At 35.2% G+C, this 20,657-nt stretch overlaps 1 protein-coding gene across 7 annotated transcripts in view; it reads left to right on the top strand.

Moving 5' to 3' along the window:
* LOC114028336 (E3 ubiquitin-protein ligase CBL-B) overlaps positions 1-20,657 on the top strand; it is a 137,471-nt gene that overhangs the window by 81,682 nt on the left and 35,132 nt on the right. For 6 of the 7 annotated variants that reach the window (XM_027842588.1, XM_027842587.1, XM_027842586.1 and 3 more), the window contains exons 10-11: positions 2,267-2,361; positions 15,547-15,693. In XM_027842588.1, coding sequence (XP_027698389.1) covers positions 2,267-2,361; positions 15,547-15,693 — 242 coding nt within the window. The remainder of the gene's footprint in view (positions 1-2,266; positions 2,362-15,546; positions 15,694-20,657) is intronic. The other variant, XM_027842584.1, reaches the window with a different exon arrangement.

The following is a 20,657-nucleotide window of genomic DNA, read 5'->3' as shown; positions in this document are numbered from 1 at the left end:
ATGGTATGCTATCTGTGTGCATGCATGTGTGTGGTGTGTACGCGCATGTGCACTTTGATTATCTTCTCTTCCTGAATAATATTTCCTCTGGGTTTTCATGACTACTCTTTCTTGGTTCTCTTCTTCTTTGTCTGACTGTTGCTTCTGGATCATCTTCAGTATCATGGACTATAACTATATATGTACCCCAAGATACTGCTCTGAGCTAACTACTTTCTCTCTCTTGGTTCTCATTTTGTGACCTCTATACCATCTGTATACAAATGAATTTGAGATCTATATATCCAGGCTTAGTCCTTCCTTATAAATATCTCAAACTCTGCATGTCTAAAGCTTAACTCATTATTATTCCCCTAAACCTACTCCATTTTTTTAACTTCCTAGTTTCTTTCAGGGAAACCACCATCCTTGAAATCTTCCAGGTTCACAAACACTATGTTATTATGTATTCTTTCCTTTTCCTCACTCTACATGTCCCATCAGTTAGCAAATCTTGCTGTTTCCACCTCTTCCACTTCTCTTGCTTCTGCCTCCTCAGTATGCACACAGACAGCACTATAGTTGAGTCCCTTATTACATCTCTACTAAACTATTGCAGAGGTCTCCTACTTGGTTTCCATCCTTCAAATCTCTCCCTACTGAAATTCATCTTCCATAGAACAGCCAAAAGTATGACAATATTACTTCTCTACTCACTAAACTCCAGCAACTTCAATTACCTTGGAATATTAAACTCTTTTGTTTGGCTTTCAAAACCCTTCCCACACTGGCCAACCTATTTGTCCAACCTTCTTCTGTATTATTACTCATCCTGAACTCTTGTGGTCTGGCCAAACTAGTCTTGCTGTTACTTACACATGGTCCTCCATTACCCATCTGAGGACCTTTTCATTGACCATCCCCCATATCTGCAATACATTTCTCCTCCCCTCCACCTCATACAATCTCCTGTATTTAGTTTGTATATATTTTCTGTATAACTCTATGCACACGTGTTGTGATCCACTCCAGACTGTAGTAAGCTCCTTGAAAGCCAGGACTCTTGTTCTTGTTGTTTTTCCTTTTATCCTTAGCACTTCACGCAATACCTCGCACATATTATGTGCTTAAGAAATGCTTAGTGACTGATCGTATATATGTGTATGAGTACATATATGTGAATACGTTCATATTTAGGTAGACATAGCATGAGAAAAAAATCAAAATTCACACTAGTTCCATTTTTTTCTTTCGTTACAAAGAGAACACTAATTTTCAATATAAATTTGTGCTTGGAAATTTTTTATCTTAATTTGAATTTTATCAAGTAGACTATCACCATGTAAACAGGAATCCAGAGGAAGTCCTTTTATACTAGTTTAGAGGTGATGTTTATTAATCAGGATGGCAAACTACTGATTTTGAAGGAAGTGTCATGCCCATCTACTTGTTAAAAACAATTGAAATGGAACAAGATTGTTCAATTGACAGATGGTTTCAAAGAAACCTGGGATGGCTTGTGTGAAATGAGCAGAAACAAGAAAACAGTTTATACAGTAACAAAATATAAAGAAAAACAACTTTGAAAGACTTAAGAATTCTGATCAATACAGTAACCAGTCGCAGTTTCAGAAGATTAATAATGAAACACACTGTCTACCTCCTGACAGGGGTAATGGATTCAAGGTATAGAATGAGATACACGTTTTTTTGATATGGCTAATATGTTGATGTGTTCTGCTTGATTGTGCTTATTTGTTACAAAGATTTGTTTTGTTGTTACTGTTGTTTGGTTTTTTTTTTTATTTAATTGGGAGAGAGTTGGAGAGGAAAAGGAGAGTTACCAGTAATGCTGCCAAAAAAAAAGAAGAGTATTTTTAAGCACAGGAAAGGGAACAGAAGGAAGTTCATAGAGAAAGAGGCAAGTTTTGAAAGTTATATATTTTTTAAAAAAGCAAGATGAACATAATTGAGATTAGTAGTTTCATATAAAAAAAGAAAAGAATGTGAAATGTATAGCCAACATGTCTTATCCTTCATCAACCGTGGGATTTACTCTCTTACTTGCTAATAAATTTTAATTTTTTCATAAAATAAATAAGTGTAATTGAACTGGGTTTGACTCTCCTTTTGATTTCAGTGGAATTTTGTAAATACCACACAAAAAGTAAAGTGTAAGTATACAATATTGAGTTTCACCTTCATCAAAAATTAGCATAATTTTGGTCCAAATTTTTTTCAAAAGCAAAGTAGATTATTTAAAGTAACCAATTGTTCCATTTTTCAGGTCTTTTCTAATGGTCACCTGGGAAGTGAAGAATATGATGTCCCTCCCCGGCTTTCCCCTCCTCTCCCAACTACATCCTTTCTCTCTAACCTAAAGTAAGTTCTGTTGAGATTTGTAAATCACTTGTCAAAATGCAAACCATTAGAAGTTGCAGTTCTGCAAAGAAACTTTATTATAAATGGGCAAGGAGTAACAGAAAAGTCTTACAATCCAGTTATAAATGGCAAATGCTAAAGATTAAAATTGCTCTGACTTTCTTTAATACAAGACAAATTACTCAGTGTGGATTGCATTTGGCAGAGAATGGGAGGCATAGGTTCTAAAGCAAGGGAATGGTGATGAAAACTATATCTTATGAAGATTATTTTATTCCTTAATTCACTGGTTTCATACACGCACACTTTAATGAAACTTGAACTTTTTTGGATAAAAATAATCTTCCTAAAACACAGCTTTCACCACTATTCAATGAAATTAATGAAATTGTCATAATTAGAGTCTGTACTTTTAGCACTTCTGCTTATTGAATCTGTTGGGAAGTGGAGTAAAACCTCTAGGTGTGTGGGTCGTTTCATTTTTATTGAACTAAAATTATCTGGTTTGTAGATAAGCGAAATAAGAATTAGCAAAGTTCTAATGAAATTTATTTCATTGGCAATTTCCTAACACATAAAATTTCCAGTGAATCTAAAACTGTCCAAGTAGATACATTTTCCCGTTACCTCTTATTTTTCCCCAGAAGCAAAATGAAATTGTATTGATTAGATAGAGGAGTGTTTTAACACAGTATTTTCAACACATTGAATTTTACTTTTTCCTGTAATGAACATTTGCTATAATCTTTTTTTTATAGTAATACCAGTTATAATTGGAGGTTTGGTAAATTGACTTGTACATCTCATAATTAGAGACTGCAGTTCAGTTTTCCTTGTTTTAGCTGCCTACCCACACAATTTCTCTTTGCCTGGTTAAAAACAGTAATGTTGACTTTTAATGGCTCAAATACCTATATATTGAGATGACAAAGTGACTTAACAGAAAAATCATTAGATTGGGAGTTAGGACACCTGGATCCCAATCATAGAATTTTAGATTTAGAGCTAGAAGAGACAATAGAGATCAATGTCCTATCATTTTATAGATTATGAAAAAGAGCTCCACAAAGAAAAATGACTTTCGCAAGATAGTAATTATGGTAAAATTATTACCTGGAACTCAAACCCAGGGGCTTGGGATTCCAAGTCCAATACAATACAAATACAGTAAACATTTATTAAGCACTTAGAATGTTACAGGCAGTGTCCCAAGAGCTGGGGCTACAAATAAGAAAAAGACAATCCCTACCCACAAGGATCTTATAGTCTAATGATGGAAAACAACATAGAAAAGGAAGCTTAAAAGAAGGGAGGTAAGCGGGCAGTGTTTGATAATGGTAGAGTCAAAACCAGGCAGTATAGCCATTGGAAATAAAGTGCTATATGGGCTTCTGAGGTCTAGGGACTTTGAGAGAATTTTTTTTGTTCAATGCTCCGGTCAGAAGGGGAAAGACAACTGAGAATCCTGATGAAGTATAAATAACAAAGCTGATGAAATCACTGTGATGATAAGTTCCCTGATGATGAGGTCTTCCTTGGGAAAAGTTGAGAGCTCTTTTCTCTACATTTGGCCCAACTCTGTAGCTAAATATGTGACTTTAAGCAAATTTTTATTTTTATTTTTATTTTTTTTTTGTTTTTAGGCAACAGGGTCACACAGCCTAGTAAGTGTCAGGTGTTTGGTCTGAGATCGGATTTGAACTCAGGTCCTCCTGACTTCAGGGCCAATGCTCTATCCACTGTGCCACCTAGCTGCCCCTTAAATATGTGACTTTAGACAAATCAGATCACTTCTTTATCAATTTATAAAAATGTTAGGCTAGTTTCATGGATGTCTGTCAGCTGTAGAAATCTGTGACTCCCCAGAGGCTTCTCACAGACCCATGTGGTTTCCCTTTCAGTTGGCAGACTTTTTTCCTTCCCCCTTAAATGCTCTTGAGAACTTTCCCCTACATTGCTTTTGGGCTCTCAAGGCAAGATTTTCTATCAAAAGTACAACATTTTGTGGAAGAACAAGAGCAATCACAAGATCTGTGTTCTACTCAAACCTCTGCTGGTACTTACTATAAAATGCTCTGCAGGTTGTGTAACTTCTGGTATTCAGTTTTCTCATATGTAAAAAAAGGTTGGACAATCTGACCTGTAAAGTCCTTTCAAGTTATCTGTCTTAATGTAATTTATCTTGGAATTTAATATAATTTTGATATTATATGGTCGTCATTTTTTTGTGGTTCTGATTAGCTTTATTGGCTCCTTTTTTTTAGCCTGTTGAAATTATTAGTCATACTTAAGTATGAGCATTTAATATTGAATAAAAAGCTAAGCACCTCCCTTTCTCTCTCTCTCTTTTTCCTCTTTCTGTGTCTCTCTGTCTCTCTCACACACATATATACACACACATTTTATATATATATGTATGTATGTATGTATGTATGTATATCAGTGGTATATAGCTGATGCAATGGATAAAGTGTTGGGCCTGAGTTCAAATCAAGGGCATTATTACTAAAGTCATGCCCAAGTAACACATAACTAATGAATAGGTTTTAAATGCATAATTTTATATTTGCTGGCTGACTCCCAAATAGATTCTTCTCTTTGTACCCCCTACTCCATATCCCAACCTCCCCTTCAAGTCCTTTGTATTCTTTATAGCCTATTTTCTCTCTTGAGCTCTTGTTTCATATCAATTGCCAGTATAACTGCCTACTTCCCCACTTACCCCACTCACCTCTTTTCCAGACATATTTCTATCTAGGATACTGCCATTTTTCTGATAATACAGATTCAAAACCATTGTATTATCCTAAAACCAATCAGTTGCCAAGTCATATCAATTCTGCCTCTATGACATCTCATCTCCTCACATGGCCACCACCCTCATTTAGGCCCACATTGCCTTTTGCCTAGATGATTTCAGAAGCTTCCTAGTTGATCTCCCTGTCTCTAATCTTTCCTTTCTCCAGTCTGTCCTCCACAAAACTGTTAAATTATTATTTGTAAAACACAGGTTACTCTTGTTCAAGAAGCTTCAGTGACTCCCTGTTATCTCTACAATCAAATACAAACTCTCTGTTTGGCATTTGAACCCGATAACAACCTGGCTCCAACCTACTTCTAGGAATGGGATTATTGAACACTGTTCCTTTCATGCATGAATTCCTCATTCTAGCCTAATGGACCTAATTGCTGTTCCCTGTACATGAGATTCCATCTCAGTGCTTTTATTTTTCCATACCAATAATGCATTTTACTTTCACTTAGGCCTGTTAGAGTCCCTGGCTTCTTTTAAAGGTCAGCTCCAAGGCAGTCTAATACATAAAGTCTTTTCTTGTAGTCTTCCATAGCCAACCCTGAAATGGCTGTTTTTGCTTTTTATTCTGACCCTTCAGGGCACTTATCATAATATACACTACCTGCTAATGAGGTGTGTAGGTGCCTTTGGAAAAATTTGGCTCCCATCTCTTGTCCCTTCATTCACCTCATAGCTGGGGTGGCAGGTTCTTCGTAGAGGTTTGGTTCTTGAGTTTGAGAGCCATGAACAAGGAGTAAGAGCCACACCCCTACCCCTTCTCATTTGTGGGGGGACAGTGAATGTCACACAGGATGAGCAGGCATGGATGGGTAGGGACCTGTACTGCATGTAACATTAAAATATCTTTTTCCCCAAACCCCCAGTTCATCTGCCAAACTTCCCTGTTACTGTCAAAGGCACTCACATGCTTCTAGTCATAGGTTTTCACCGCTTCATTGTCATTTTTGACTAGTTATTTTCTCTCACTCCAAATGCACTTACTTTCCGTTGATAAAGCTTGTCAGTTCTACCTTCACATCTCTCCTATGTTTCTCCCATCTTCCTTTTCACACAGCCACTGCCCTAGCTCAGGCCCTTATCATCTGAGAAGTGACAACATGCCCTAACTGTAGGATTTCACCCTTGCCAAAGTGATATTCCTGAAGTGCAAGCCTGACTATTTCATGTTCTTCTTCCTCCTTAGTAGGCTCCAATGGCTCCTTATTAGTTCTTGATTCAAATATTATTTTATCTTCATCTCATCCATTTCCAGCATCAGTTTTTTAAAAAGTTTTACAATTAAGTAATTAGCAGTACAGTAGTATGTGTATAAATAAGTAAATATACACATATTGGGGGTGTGTGCTCAAAAAATTGTGATCGAAAAAGTTTTTAAGTCACGGCTATAGACCAGTAGAATCAACCAGGAAATAAAATAGCAACAGAAAGGGGAAACAACTCATACTGTTTGTTTTACTGTTTGTTTCACACGCATATATGCATATATATGCACATATATAAAATTTTGTAGATGCTTTTGGAAATCAGTGTCTTGTACAGTTACCTGATGTGTGTGTTTTTTTTTTTAAATAAGTTGTTTCATTGTCATCTTCAATATAGAGTAGATTTAATTGTCTCATTTTGTACTATGACTGTTTAGGTCAAATTATAAGAAATAAGTTTCTTTAAGATGAATATAAGAACATGTGGGGAAAAATAATTGGATAGAGTGCTAGGCCTGAGTTCAAATCAAGGGCATTATTACTGAAGTCATGCCTAAGTAACAAATAATTAAGAAATAGGTTTTAAATTGCATGATGTTACACAAAGTGAAATATGTATGTGTATTCTTATATGCATATATACATACATATATAAAAATATATTGTGTGTGTGTGTGTGTGTGTAACACACCCTTTCCCCCCTTGGAGAAGTTTCCCCTTCCATCTAGTAATTCATTTTTTATTAATTCTTGTATATGAGCTAGTTACCCCAACATTTTTCCCCTTGCTTTCTTCCCGACCTCTATGATCCTCCTTTGTTTAAGTGATATGCAGTTTTTTTTTTAAATGGAAAACTCCTTAGTGGAAAGTTTTTAGTTTCACATAAGCAGGAATATATGTGATAAATAGTGCCAGCAGATCATTGCTTCAGCTCATCCAAAGTGCTCATTTTTTCCTGAAATTCTTTCTTCCATTGATTGTGCAATGCCATAACTTGTGTGCATTTGCTTTTGACCCAAAGGAAACACAGACTGTTCACCCATCACTCCTGTTCTTAAATTAATGAAATTAGGTACAAAAAAGCTATTTGAGTCTATTTTCTGGCCAAAGAAGGATTGATTATTTTAACATAGATTTATCTAGTGTTTTGGTTATTTTGCTAATGTACACAACTCAGGTATGCAAAATATTTTCACTGACCACATAAGTAGCATTAATGTATGTCAGTGGTATACCACAAATATATGCATGCCATTTTCTGTTCAAGTAACATTTTATTTAATTGCTAATTCTTTTGTTGTTCTATAGAATTATAAGTTGCCTGCCTTGTAGGGAAGCAGGATATCTGGAAGATGATTTGGAATCACAGGACATTAATTCTTTAATGTTAGGTGCTAAGTATAGCCAGAGTTGCACTTAGACCCAATATGAAGTACTGAGCCCAGTAAACTTGATAGACACCAGCAAGATCTCTTATTGCTCTTTATTTTTCTGTTTTGCCACAAAAATCTCTTCAGTGCTTTGGTAACCAACAGACTACCAGGGGACTCTTTTTATTCAGATTGCTGTAGTCAAAGATTATGAAACTTGAGTGAAAAGGACCCTCAGAAGCCATCTAGTCCAAGCTGTACCCCTTGACAACATGTCTGACATAACCACTAGCAATTATCAGTTCACTACTTTCAGAGGGCATCTGTTCCATTTTGGGTGCTTCTAATTGTCAATAAAATTTTCATTATATTAGATTGATAACTGTTCTAACCTTTGTTTCCAGTTTTGCTTTCTAGGACCACGTGAAACACATTCTCAGGCTTCTTGTACATTACAGCCCTTCAAATACTGGAAGAAGCATCCTTGTACATCTTCTCTTCTTTAAGCTAATTATCTTCAGTTCCTTTAGCTAGTCCTTGTGTTCTGATTTCCAGTCTTTTTATCATAATCATTACTTTCCACTAGATGTACTATAGTTTTTCCCAGTACTTCACATGTGGTCAGTCAAAGCCAAATATAGTGAGACGGCCATCCATTTTACTGTGGACATTGTTTCTGTTAACTTAGTTTAAGGATTTTGTTAGGCTCATTTTTCTTGTCTGCTGTGATATTTTTGAACCCTGATTCTGTCATACAGTGTGTTGGCTATTCCTCCTAGCTTTGTTTCATCTGCAGACATGATTAAGTACCTCATCTCTTCCATTACCCAAGTTATTTTATTCCTTCCTAAATACATCAAAGAACCTAGGAAGAACCTGAGAAATACTTTTACTAATATACATCCCATATACTTTCTTTCTCTAAAACAAATTAGATAAATAGCAAAGTAAAAAAAAAAGGAAGAAAATTGTATTATATTTGTTAATGGAATGGAATTATCACTTTAAATTATTTTCCACAAATCAAATCACAGCCATTTTGCCATATTAATTTACAGTCCAATTCTCATATGCTTTAATATTCCTTTCTTCCTGTGTGTGGAGAACTGAATATTTATCTTCCTGTCCTCATGAATTGTTCATTTTCCTGTCATAGGGAAACCTGTAGGGCTAGGGAAGAGGCTGTGAATGAGATCTGTAAGTGTAGCATCTACATTTTGTTAAAAGTGAAAGTGTTCGTATTTCTATTCCCACATCCCTGTGGAATTACACATTTACTGTGAAATTGGTGAACTGAACACTGGTATAATTGCTTTACTATTCAAGCACCAGATAGGTAAATTCAACAGTGTTTTGTGGTGAGCTGTTCCAGAAAGTTTGCTCAACAGTTAGTGGAAATTTCATCTTCCATAGGAGGAGGATAAATTTCCTGGTCTCTGATATCTATCATTCCAGGCCAGATCTCTTTTAAGTGTTAGAAAGTGTGATATTATTCTCTGAGGCCTATCTTTGGCAACATCAATATATAGTAGAGAGATTTTTTTTTACCCCAATAGTTTTTTTTTTCTTTTAAACCATGTATCAGTAACATGTACCTGCCTTTCTTAGAACCATAGAACTTTCTCCCTCTCTCCACCCTTCCTTTTAATCTCAGCTTGATATTTTTGAAAGAAGATAGAAATGTGATACAACCCAAATATCCTCTCATACACAAGTCTAGTTCACTTTATCTACTTTCTGGAATGAAGATTCTTGTGGTAGAAAATGTGCCAAACTGGTCCTTAGAGCACCTGAATTTTGAACCCTTATTCTTATCTAACTGGCAATTATGTTATTAGGCTAATTACTTACTCACTCTAGACTTCGATTTATTCACCCATAAAGTAAGGAGTTTTGATCCTTCAAACTTGAAGATTTTATGGTTCTGAATTCTTCAATTTCTCTTTTGAAATTGGTATCCTGTGTAATAATAAAAAAAAAATCTAAAGTATGAGGATAGCTGGTCCTGAAGATTCAATTCCATTAATAAAAATTACCTTCTGAAATGAACATCTGAGAAGAATCTTATTTATAAATGATAAGTAAAATTTGTTTTGATAATATAGCCTGTAAGTGATGGTCAGCTCCCCTACCTTCAACTGCCTCTCCCCCCCCTTTTTTTCTTCAACCCTCTTTTAACATGGCATAGTAGAAAGAGAAGGAAAATTGTAATCAGAGTCCCCCAGGATTGAATCTAAGCTCTTAAAATTACTAGTCATTTCAGCTCTGTTTTCTCTTCTTTAAAATAGCGATAATACTTGCCCTACTACTACACAGAGTGTTTGTGAGGGAAGTGTTTTCTAAGCCATAAATCACTAATAAATGTGAATTATTTTCTACTTTTATGGGTTGTGAAAAATTCATTAAGTACTTCATCCTTTGAGACTAGTGATGTAAGGGGCTCTTGTAATTAGGAAAATAAGGATCTTACGTGGTATGTAACAGAGATACAGCCTACTTTAATATGAAACATACATACAATGAGAGAACGAATATAGAATAACTTTCTCTAATACGTTGTTAGATATTTCCATTATATAAAGATTTAAGTAAATTACTGGTGTGTATGCTCATGGAAATCTCACATTTAGACAGAGATCACCTGAGTGAAAGATCACTTCTTTTTCCTAATCTGGAATAATTTGTGAAAAAGCATAGTTTTATTTAGTTGTTGCTTGAATGAGTGGAAAAAACACCAATTGACAAGCTGCAACAGAAATGGCATTTCAAGGATATTATGGAGGTTAAATCAAGTGTTACCTGAAGAAGACACCAACCACAGTTTATGTAGCCCAACATCAGGAAGATTTTATGATTGAACCTATTGAATGTAAGAATTTGTTGAATGAAGTCATAACACCAAAAGGAAAAAAAAACCTATTTTTTCCCCTGAAGTCTACCTGTTCTTTATGCATGTGTTCAGGTTAAAATGGTACAAATTTATTCTTTCTCATTTGTGGTTCATATCCAGTCACAACATAGTTGGAAGGGCACTTCTTAATTTTGTATCTCAATACAAAATCTCTATGATGTTTTTCACAATGCTTGTATCCTTTGAACACTTACTAAATGCTTGAAGAGTATGAAAAGAATATGAAATGCTGGCTTAAAATTGCAGGATGGGTTCTTGGCCAGCTTTAACTGGGAACCAGCCAAATCTCATTAATTCTACTTTGCTAACCTACTGACCCAGCAGTTTTTCCAGAAACAAAATTAGTGGTTGAAAATTTGCCTATGGAAAAAATTAACATTTATCCACAACTGAAAACAAGTAAACACATGAATAAATGGTGAATAATTCTAAATTTAATTTTTTCTTTTACCACAAGTTATATTTAAAACCTGAATTGTATGTCAGGAATGAAGTGATTTGAGCGAGAGAGAAAGGTGTTGCTGTGTGAAATTTTCAAAAAAAAAAATGAAGTCATTTATAACAACTTAGAGCTGCTTTGATAGTGAATGGAAAAGTGTTATGATTTATACCTCTTGAAAAATTGGTGTCAATCCTGGTTTATTCATTTTATTGCATCAGCTAACTTCCTCCTGACCCCATGAGATTTATTTTTACGAATTATTTGTATGTTGAATGAGAAATATTCTTTATTAATATAGTCTATTAAGTCAGAACTCCTACATTGACATTATTGAACACACTATGCCATTTTAAAATGATTTAATCTTCTAAGTAATATCTTACATATATCTATAATATTTCCCTTTGAGAAGTTCACGTTTGAAATATTTTACTATAAGAAAAAATAAATCTGGTTAGCATAATCCTCATTAAGTATCTATGACTGAGAGTCTCAACTTTTTCTGTCATATTTTACAAATGACATTTGAAGAACTGTCATCTTTAACTTATGAATCTAGTTCCCTAGAATTACTTTGAAATGATGTATTTTAGAATCTTATAGTCCTGTAAAGTGAAAGGTGAACTTTGCTTTTCATCCTTTCATTCATTTACCAAACATTCATCAAATACCTACATTGATCAAATAACCAAATCACAACACTTTTACATTCACTATCAAAGCAGCTCTAAGTTGTTATAAATGACTTAATTTTTTTTTTTGAAAATTTCACACAGCAACACCTTTCTCTCTCAAATCACTTCATTCCTGACATACAATTCAGGTTTTAAATATAACTTGTGATAAAAGAAATAATTAAATTTAGAATTATTCACCATTTATTCATGTGTTTACTTGTTTTTAGTAGGTATTTGAATAGTATGTTAGGTACTATGGGGGTAGTAGCAATTCACATTTATGTGGTGTGATTTGAGGTTTATGAAGTGCTTTTCTAATAACAGCCTTGCAAATATTAATATCCCAGTTTTACAGATGAGAAAGTTGGGGCTTAAGAAGCTTAAGTGAGTTGTTCATGGTCACATAACTACAAGGTGTTTAAAAAAAAGCCTGTATATGAACCCAATTCTCCAATAAATAAGAAGAAACATTACCTGCTCTCATAGCCCTTAGATTCTGTGTGTGTGTGTGTGTGTGATAAGAAAACTACAAAATGATGTTATTTTATTTTTTAAGTTTTGATTATTCCTAATTGGAGGTATCAGGTATATTGTCGAAAGAGATGGCATTTTTATCTGGGCCTTGAAAGGATAGGTGTGATATGGGTAGATGGAATTGAAGAAGGATCAGTGGAAGGAAGAAAGCGAACAGGAAATCATAGAGCATGTTTAAGGAAAGAGAGCCAGTCTAAATTGACTGGAGGATAAAATGTATGAAGGGGTTGTAAAGAAATACTAGATTGCAAAGTACATTGAAATCAGATGAAAAATGCCAATCCCAAAGAATGTGGACTTAATTTGTTAAGTAATGGAAAGCCATTGAAGGATTTTTGGGTAAGGGTATGCATGACATGACCAGAGCTAGGCTCAAAAAGATTAATGTGGCAGTCATTTACAGTGGACCTACTATATTTTGAGGTCTGGACTATTAGAGAGACCTGACATTTGTGAAGGGGGAAAAACAATATACAATAACTGTGTAGGGAGAAATAGCTGTAACTACCTGGCTTTGTGAAACCTGAGCCTTTACCAGTTCAGGCAAAGCTTCTTGATTGTAGTAGTATTCAACTTGGCTTGTAAATGATGGGTAAAAACAATAGGGCAGTAGGATTAATCTGTGTGTAGGGTTGCTTGAGGTTAGGGAAAGAGACATTGGAGCTGGGGAAACCTATTGCAGTAGATTTGAAATACTGTACAAGGGCTGTAGCAGTATGTCTAGAGCAAGTGGAAGATGCAAGAAACATCACAGACAGAAAGAATTGGACTTGAGGACTGGATGTGTAACAACAAGAGGGAACCTGACAAGATTGTTAATGCCGATGACAAGAAATAGGAAAGTCAAGAGAGAAAGCAAAATCTGTAGGGAAAATGATTTGTTTTGAACATGTTGAGTTGGAGGCAAACCAGGAAAGATATCCAAGTGGAAATATCCTAAAAAGAGTCATAAATGTGATCTGAAACTCAAGAGAAAGATGATGATTGGATATATGAATTGATTTAGTAATCCTCTTCATAGATGAGAGGATGGGTTAAGTTGTGGGAGTAAATGACATTGCTAAGATAGAGAATATAAAGAGAAAAATGACTAGCCAACCAAGAACAGAACCTAGAAAAAGGGGGGAATCAAGAGGGAAAGAAGACAGAGACATAAAAGGCAAAGAGGTGAAAGGAGAACCCAGAGAACACAGTCTTCTGGAATCCAAGGGAGTAAAGAACATAAAAGGGGGGTCTAGGTCAGTAACAAAATAGAGCAAAGAGGTCAAGTTGAGTGATAATTGAGAAAAAGGTTTTGAATTTGATGACTAGGGGTCACTGGTCATTTCCTTCAGAGATACTTTATCTGTTGATTTGTAATGCAATTCACACATTCATCTGGTTTCAGACCTTAGATATCTGAACTGATATTCTTCCTCATCAAAAGAGAATTCTTACTGAAGAGCAGTATATGATGTCAGAAATGTACTCCAAAGAATAAAATTGCCCTTAGGGAAATAAACTGACATCTTTGAATACTGTCTTTATATAATATGCCTACCTTAGTACTTTTCTGAGTTTTAACATGCTAGTACAGTGTGTATTTGGTTGAAAAGTAGTTTTCTTTTTATAAACTATGAAGTATTTATATAGTGATTCAATATGATTAGAAGATGAATTAGGGTAAGACTATATTCTCCACTAAAGTTATAAAGGGCAGAGTGCTTCCCAGCCTCAAAGAAAGCAGAGCCACATGCTAAGTTAATGGGTCAGCTAGGTAAAAGTGTCTATATGGAAACATTCCTTTAAGAAAGGGCATTTCTATGTGTCCTCCTCTCATTCCTCCCTTCTCCCCTTGCAGCTGTTTTTCCTCAGCTGAGCATTTGCTCACCTGCCCTTACTAAGAAACCAAACTTTTAATAGGTGCCCGTATGTCATTATGAAGTTCACTAAATCCTCCAACCATGTTTTTGGTGGCAAACTTGGATTTACCTTCATTGAGTATCAGTGTAGACATTCTCTAAGTTGATTATGAGCATTATATAAGGAATAAAGAGTTTACAGCCAGTTTTTTTTAAAACTGTTATTAAAAATCTTCAGGGTATACTAAGAATATGCCTTTACAGATCTTATCAGAACTATTTCCTTTAGTTATGTGGACTCTGACTTTATGAATTAAAGCATATGGATCTAGTCTTCCAAATTTTTTCAAATCTCTTCTTAAAAAAGATATCTGTAAGATGAAGGATGTTGGATTAGATCACATCTGAGGCCAGTTCTAGCTCAAAATACTGTTAAGTACAGAATCTGTCTCCATTCTATAACCCAATAATTTTGTTTAACTTTTTATTACTTATTAGCATGATTTCAAAGGGGAGGGGAAGTTATTTTAGTCTGTAAACTGCTATATTTAGAGAAGACCTCTTGCTCCCTCTACAGAAGGTGGTTGAAAATTGCAGACTTTCTAGAATATAAAAGTACAAACATATATCCTTCATTTTAAACTTCTTTTCTTATGTTTTACTTGATCATCTTATGTTCTGGTTATGTTTCAGTTATTTTATTAACTTCTGTTTATTTATTTTAGCCAAATAAATTGAATATTTAAACAATTACCTATTATACTTTATCAATTAGTGGAAATGAGGACCTCGAGTAAAGTTCTCCTTTTCTCTGCTCTTCTAAATAGTTTTAGTTCACGTTTTATACTTATCTAAAAAAATTACTTCATAATTATAAATTTATAGAGAAGAAAGTAAGATATCCTTAAACCAAACTGACCATTCTCTAACTAGGGAAAGTACCAATTATCCTGAGACATTGCCTCTTTTATGGAAACTTCTTTTAAAAATCAAGTTGAAAATTTGCCTGTTTTTTTTGTTATTTTATTTACCCATTTAAAGTTAAAAGATTACCTTGTTACTGAATATTTTTTTGAAGTTGCCTTGGAAAATTTATGCATCTTTTCTGATAACAGCAAGATTTTTTTTTGTTTGATTTGACAGCACCTAGTTCTTCTAATTCTTTCATTTAAAATTATAAACATAAAGATGCTTTTCTCCCCTCTATTGAATCTTGGCCAAAAGAATGAAAAATCTGATTCATTTATATTAATTTTAAGAAGCAGCTCCTTTGATGTTATCCTGTAGTTGAAAGATGAATGACTGACAGGGTAGTCTATGTGATTTGCATATATCACATCAAACTTGCTGAAAAATCAAACAAATTCTAGACCAGAATTTTTGTTTTTAATAGGTGTCCTATTCCTTTAACAAATAGTCTGGCAGAAAAAATAAAAGAAAACGTAGAGGAAGAGGATGATGACTACAAGATTCCTTCATCCCATCCTGTATCCCTGAGCTCACAACCACCTCATTGTCATAGCATAAAGCCTCCTGTACGGTAAGAATATATGCAATGTTTATCAACTTATACCTTCATAGACGTTACTTCTTTTGTTCCTGGTTTTATGTGGTTTAATCATTTGCATTTAATTAGAAACAGTTGAATTCTTGGGCTAATTTGTATCCTCCCTTACGCTTCCTATTTTCTACCCTTATTCTAGAGTGAATTAAAAGATGTGAACTTCTCATTAATCAGGAAGCCATTACACTAAATTAGTTAACTGGTAGGTATAATGGAACATTTTGTTCCATGAAAAAAATAGCTCATACTTTAATATGATTCTGCTCGTGTAGAATACATGCAATTTCAGTAACTATTTCAGTGCTTGGGATTTGTTCTGCATACCTTCCTCCGCAAGAAGAATGAGTATCTATAGAAACTTTGAAATGGTATAAAGAAAGTCATTATGCAAATGTGCCTTAACATTATCCTTATCATATATTGGAGAATTTTTACATTTGTGTCTTTTCACTTATGAACATAGCTTCCTCAATTCAGATTTTGAATTAATGAAACTAAATCATCTAAAAAATGTCTTCCTTTGCTGTTCACAATACTGGATCACTATCCCTACATCCCTTTAGTTTGCATTAGCTAAAATTTCATCAGACTTACAGAGATCAGATACTGACATTATGATTCAAATTTTTTTTTCTTCCTACTGAAATTATGTTATCCTTAGCTTTTGGAGTGGCAGCTACCTTTAGAGTTCAAAAGTACTTTGGTATCTTCAGGTTGGAAGAAGAAACTGAATTCAAACAGTGAATTCACTAGTAAGCCTCAACCTAATTGTATTCTTCAGTTTCATCTAGTTTTATCTGTCTGTGTGCATAAAGGATCAGGTTTTATTTATTTATTTTTTCTTATAGACACTTGATTTACCTCCCTGATGCTTCTCAGCAGTCTGCCATTGCCTTTCACCTTTAAAACCTAGCCAAAGGAATGCAAAAGTTTAACAGAGTAAAATGATAACCTCATTCTCAAATTGTACAAAGTTTTATTGCCATTTTTATAGAATAAGAGAAGAAAAAAAGAGGGGCTTCAAGACGAGCAAGCCCTTGTCTTGAGGACAGAAGTTAATGCAACTTCTGAAGATGGGGTTATTGACAGCCTGGTGGACTGAAGCATTCTGTTGCAAGGATAGAACTGAAGTCTGTGATGCTGATTTGTTTTTGTTTAGGACCTTTACTACAAAGCATTTAGTGACTTTGTGAAGAAGAGGAATTTTTGTAATTTAAAAAAAAAGTCAAAAGTAAGTCTCAAAATGATTTAGAGATTGTTATTAACTTACATTCCTTTGACTCTTAAAAAATTGTAGTACATTTGGGCACTCTCCTCCTTTTGGTAACTCCTTGTGGCTAGAAAAGGAGGACCTTGGGCAAATCACTTCACCTCTCCTGACCTCAGTTTCCACATCTGTTAAATGAAGGGTTTGGACCAGATGATCCTGGGATCCTTCCAGCTCTAAATCTGTGATCCTAGAATTCTCAGTTGTTCCACAGCTGGAAACGATGGTATATTTTTATACTTTAAATGAGAGTAAGTTTTCTTTAACTCTTTATTGGTAGGTTTTACAGATCCTAAATATTAATTTAAATTGTGACCATTATTATCCTTTTTGTATTATTGGACATTAAAGAAACTATTGTGAACCCCTGCCCCTGGAGGGCAAGCTCTGTGTCTTTTGCCTATTTTTATATTCCCAGCATTTAGCTCAGTGCCTGGCACACTGTAGACGCTTAATAAACATTTATCGATTGAATAATAATGTGATTCTGCCAGAGTTTAGATGTTATAAATATCCATTGATCACTTCACACTTTCAAACTTGAGAAGGAAGACTTTTCCTGTATACATAAAACACAAACTTACCCTCATGTCAGAATTCTTTTCCCCTCTGTAAGCTGGAAGGGATCAAAGAAATCCTTTAGCCCAGTCCTCCTTTCCCCTATTACCTCCCCTTCACCCCACTTTTTTTTTTAACGCACGAGGAAGATGAGGACCAGGGAGGCTAAGTGGTTTGTGCAAGGTCATACAGGTAGTAAGCATCAAGAAGAGTGATTTGTCAGTATGTAGAGAAAGGAAATATTAGCTGAATAATGTAATTGTACTTCACAAAAAGTGCATCATTATTCATGAAAATTCAGCACATGTTAAAATCAGTGATTGATTAATTTAAAATAAACTATTTTCTTACCTCCTAAAAAGAATGAACTGCTAGAGTCAATGGAATACATTTATGCCAGAGGACTTATTTTGTTCTAATTATTGAAATTTTCACCTTTTTTGGAATATATTTTGGTTCATGTTTGTTCTAAGAATCAGGTCAGTTTGCCTTAAAGAGAATTTGTGACATCTGTAGATTTTGTGAAAGTGACAACCCCCGCTGTTCATTGTTCCTCAGTTCTACCAGAAGGGCAAGGGACATTGATATCAGTATGTAATACTCATGAAGATTAGCATGTAGTGTTGTATAGTTCATTCATGTTGATAGTACTATCTAGAAATTATTTAGAGCCCCCTTAAAATATGTTATGAGTGCCTCACATTTACTAAAGCCACATTGTAATAAGCTATATACTCAGGGTCTAGATCCTGTTCCAAGCCTATTTGTAAGAAAATTCAAGAGACATTTATGAAATTCTCATATTGTATCAAATATTACTTGGAATAAATCAGTGCTTTAAATATAGAGATATTTTCGTTGGGATCCACCTCTGCTAATCATATTTGTTGTAAAATGATTGAAACTTTACACATACCTATAACTAGTACCTCATGAAAAGAAAAAATGAAACTGAACCTAGAGACAGAATATTACATTTCATTTATTCATCCTCACTTTCATAAGGTGCTTTCAGTGCCTTTCCCTGTTTTTACCGTTTGTATTCTGATATTTGTCCTTGTTGGTATTGATTAACTTATGCAGCAGAAGAGTAACCATTACTTAGGATCTGACCTTATTAGGAGACCCTGACAATTATTTTAAAAGTCTACTTGATTCTTTCTTGAAGATTTGTTTTAAATCTTAAAAGTTAAGAATTTTATTTTTTGAATAGCTCCTAAGTAATCTGATTTAATGGAAAAGAGTATTTGAATTGCATCTTGGAAACCTATATTAAAATTTTGACTCTACTACCTATTACCTATGTAGCCTTGGACAAATTTTACACTACTTGGACCTCAGTTTCTCAAGCACAACCCACACCCTGGTATTTTTTTCTACTGCCATATCCAGTCATTTGCCAAATCTTGTCAATTTCCCTCTACAACATCTCTCCTATTTATCTCCTTCTTTTATCTCTCACCAAATGCGCTCTCCTGGGGTCCTGTGATAGTCTCCTAAGTGGTCTCCCTGAGTCCTCTCCCCTCAACCATCCATCCTTCACAGAGATGCCCAGGTCATTCACCTGCTGAAGAAGCTTAGGGGTTCCTCATCGCCTGTAGCATAAAATATAAATTCTCTTTGATATTTGAAGCCCTGGCTCCAACTTATCTTTCCAGATTTATTTCCCATCACTCCACCTCATGTGCCCTACATATAACCAAACTGACCTACTTGACATTCTCCATGTACAACAATCCATTTTCCACCACCATGACTTTAAACAGGCTGTCCCCAGGGCTTGATTTCTTCTTCCTCTTTGCCTCTCAGAATCCTTATCTCTCTTCAAGATCCAGCCAAATCCTACAAATGAGTCATTAGTACTCATCCCTCCACCTTCACTTTGAATTTACTTATCAGTGTAAATATTGTTTCTTCCCAGCAGCATGTAAGCACTTTGAGAACAGGGACTGGATTATTTTCATATTGGCTTTTTTTTTTTCAGCCAAACACAAGGTTTATTAGAACATCCATCATATTGGGCAGACTCTTAAGGAGTCTGAACATGAGAAAGCAGTGGCTAGATTTTAAGAATCTCAGCATCTTAAGGGAGACAAGATGGACCTTATATACAGAAAGCCTGTGGGAGGGATCTAGGAGTGACCAAGTAGTCCATGAGGTAATATAGAATTACCAAGGTTGGGAAGAGGCCTAGGGCCATAGGGAGGCAAGACAGTGGAGGGGAGATTGGGTGTAGCTATAATGAAAGGCCAGTTGATGGGATTATAGCCTCAGGGCCAGAGATTTGGCCTTGTGGGAAAGTCCAGGGTTTTCCTTTCTGGGGCCCAGATCCCAACCCCATCATTCCCCCCTCAAACAAATGGAACCCAAATTCTTCACCCAAATAAGGGGTGAAGGTCTTGGCTTCTGAAACTGCTTCCTGCTGGCAAGGGGTGTAGAGCTGTCCCTGCCTCGAGGGGGTCCCAAAGAGGAGGTTGGCTGGAACCGAGCACAGGCTGCATCCAGGGAACCACGTGGGGACATTGTCTGGTACTCGCTGTTTGCTACCAACTGTAAGTGAATGGCCCATAGTCTGGAAGACATAAATCTGATGGAAAAAACTACAGGGACTAGATTTAGGGCCCAACTTTGAGAGGATAAAACATCCTTAGCTCTGTTTGGATTCAGATAATTGAGTTTTCCAACCATGTAGTATCAAATCCACCTCATAGCCAGACTCAGAAATAGCCAGGTGGGTAACATTCCCTTTCAAAGGAACATAATGGAGAAACTGAGCCAGGAGGATCCCATCTTAGACTGAAACTAAAATTGTCCTCTCGGCTTTTCCCAATGCTGACTTCCCATCAGTATCACCTTCTCTGAGTAGCTTGTGGCATTTCTCTCAGATGGTGGATTATTGATTATGGATGGATTATGATCCATCAGCTCAAAATAAAATCCTGTAAGCTTTTACCTCAAACAGCAAGTTTTACTAATCACAGCTTAGGAAAAACTTTTCCAGGATTTACATCTCAAACTTAAATTTATCCTAATGTAAAAAGCCAATTATTAAAGATTTCTATATACTTGCAAATTGTCAGCAAGCCATACATAACCCAAATAAGCTTTTTGGCTA

This window comes from Vombatus ursinus, unplaced genomic scaffold (assembly GCF_900497805.2).
Source record: "Vombatus ursinus unplaced genomic scaffold, bare-nosed wombat genome assembly UNPS02014878.1, whole genome shotgun sequence".
NCBI lineage: Eukaryota > Metazoa > Chordata > Mammalia > Diprotodontia > Vombatidae > Vombatus > Vombatus ursinus.
The sequence above is the reverse complement of the archived record's forward strand: the minus strand, read 5'-3'. Positions and strand labels throughout refer to the sequence as shown.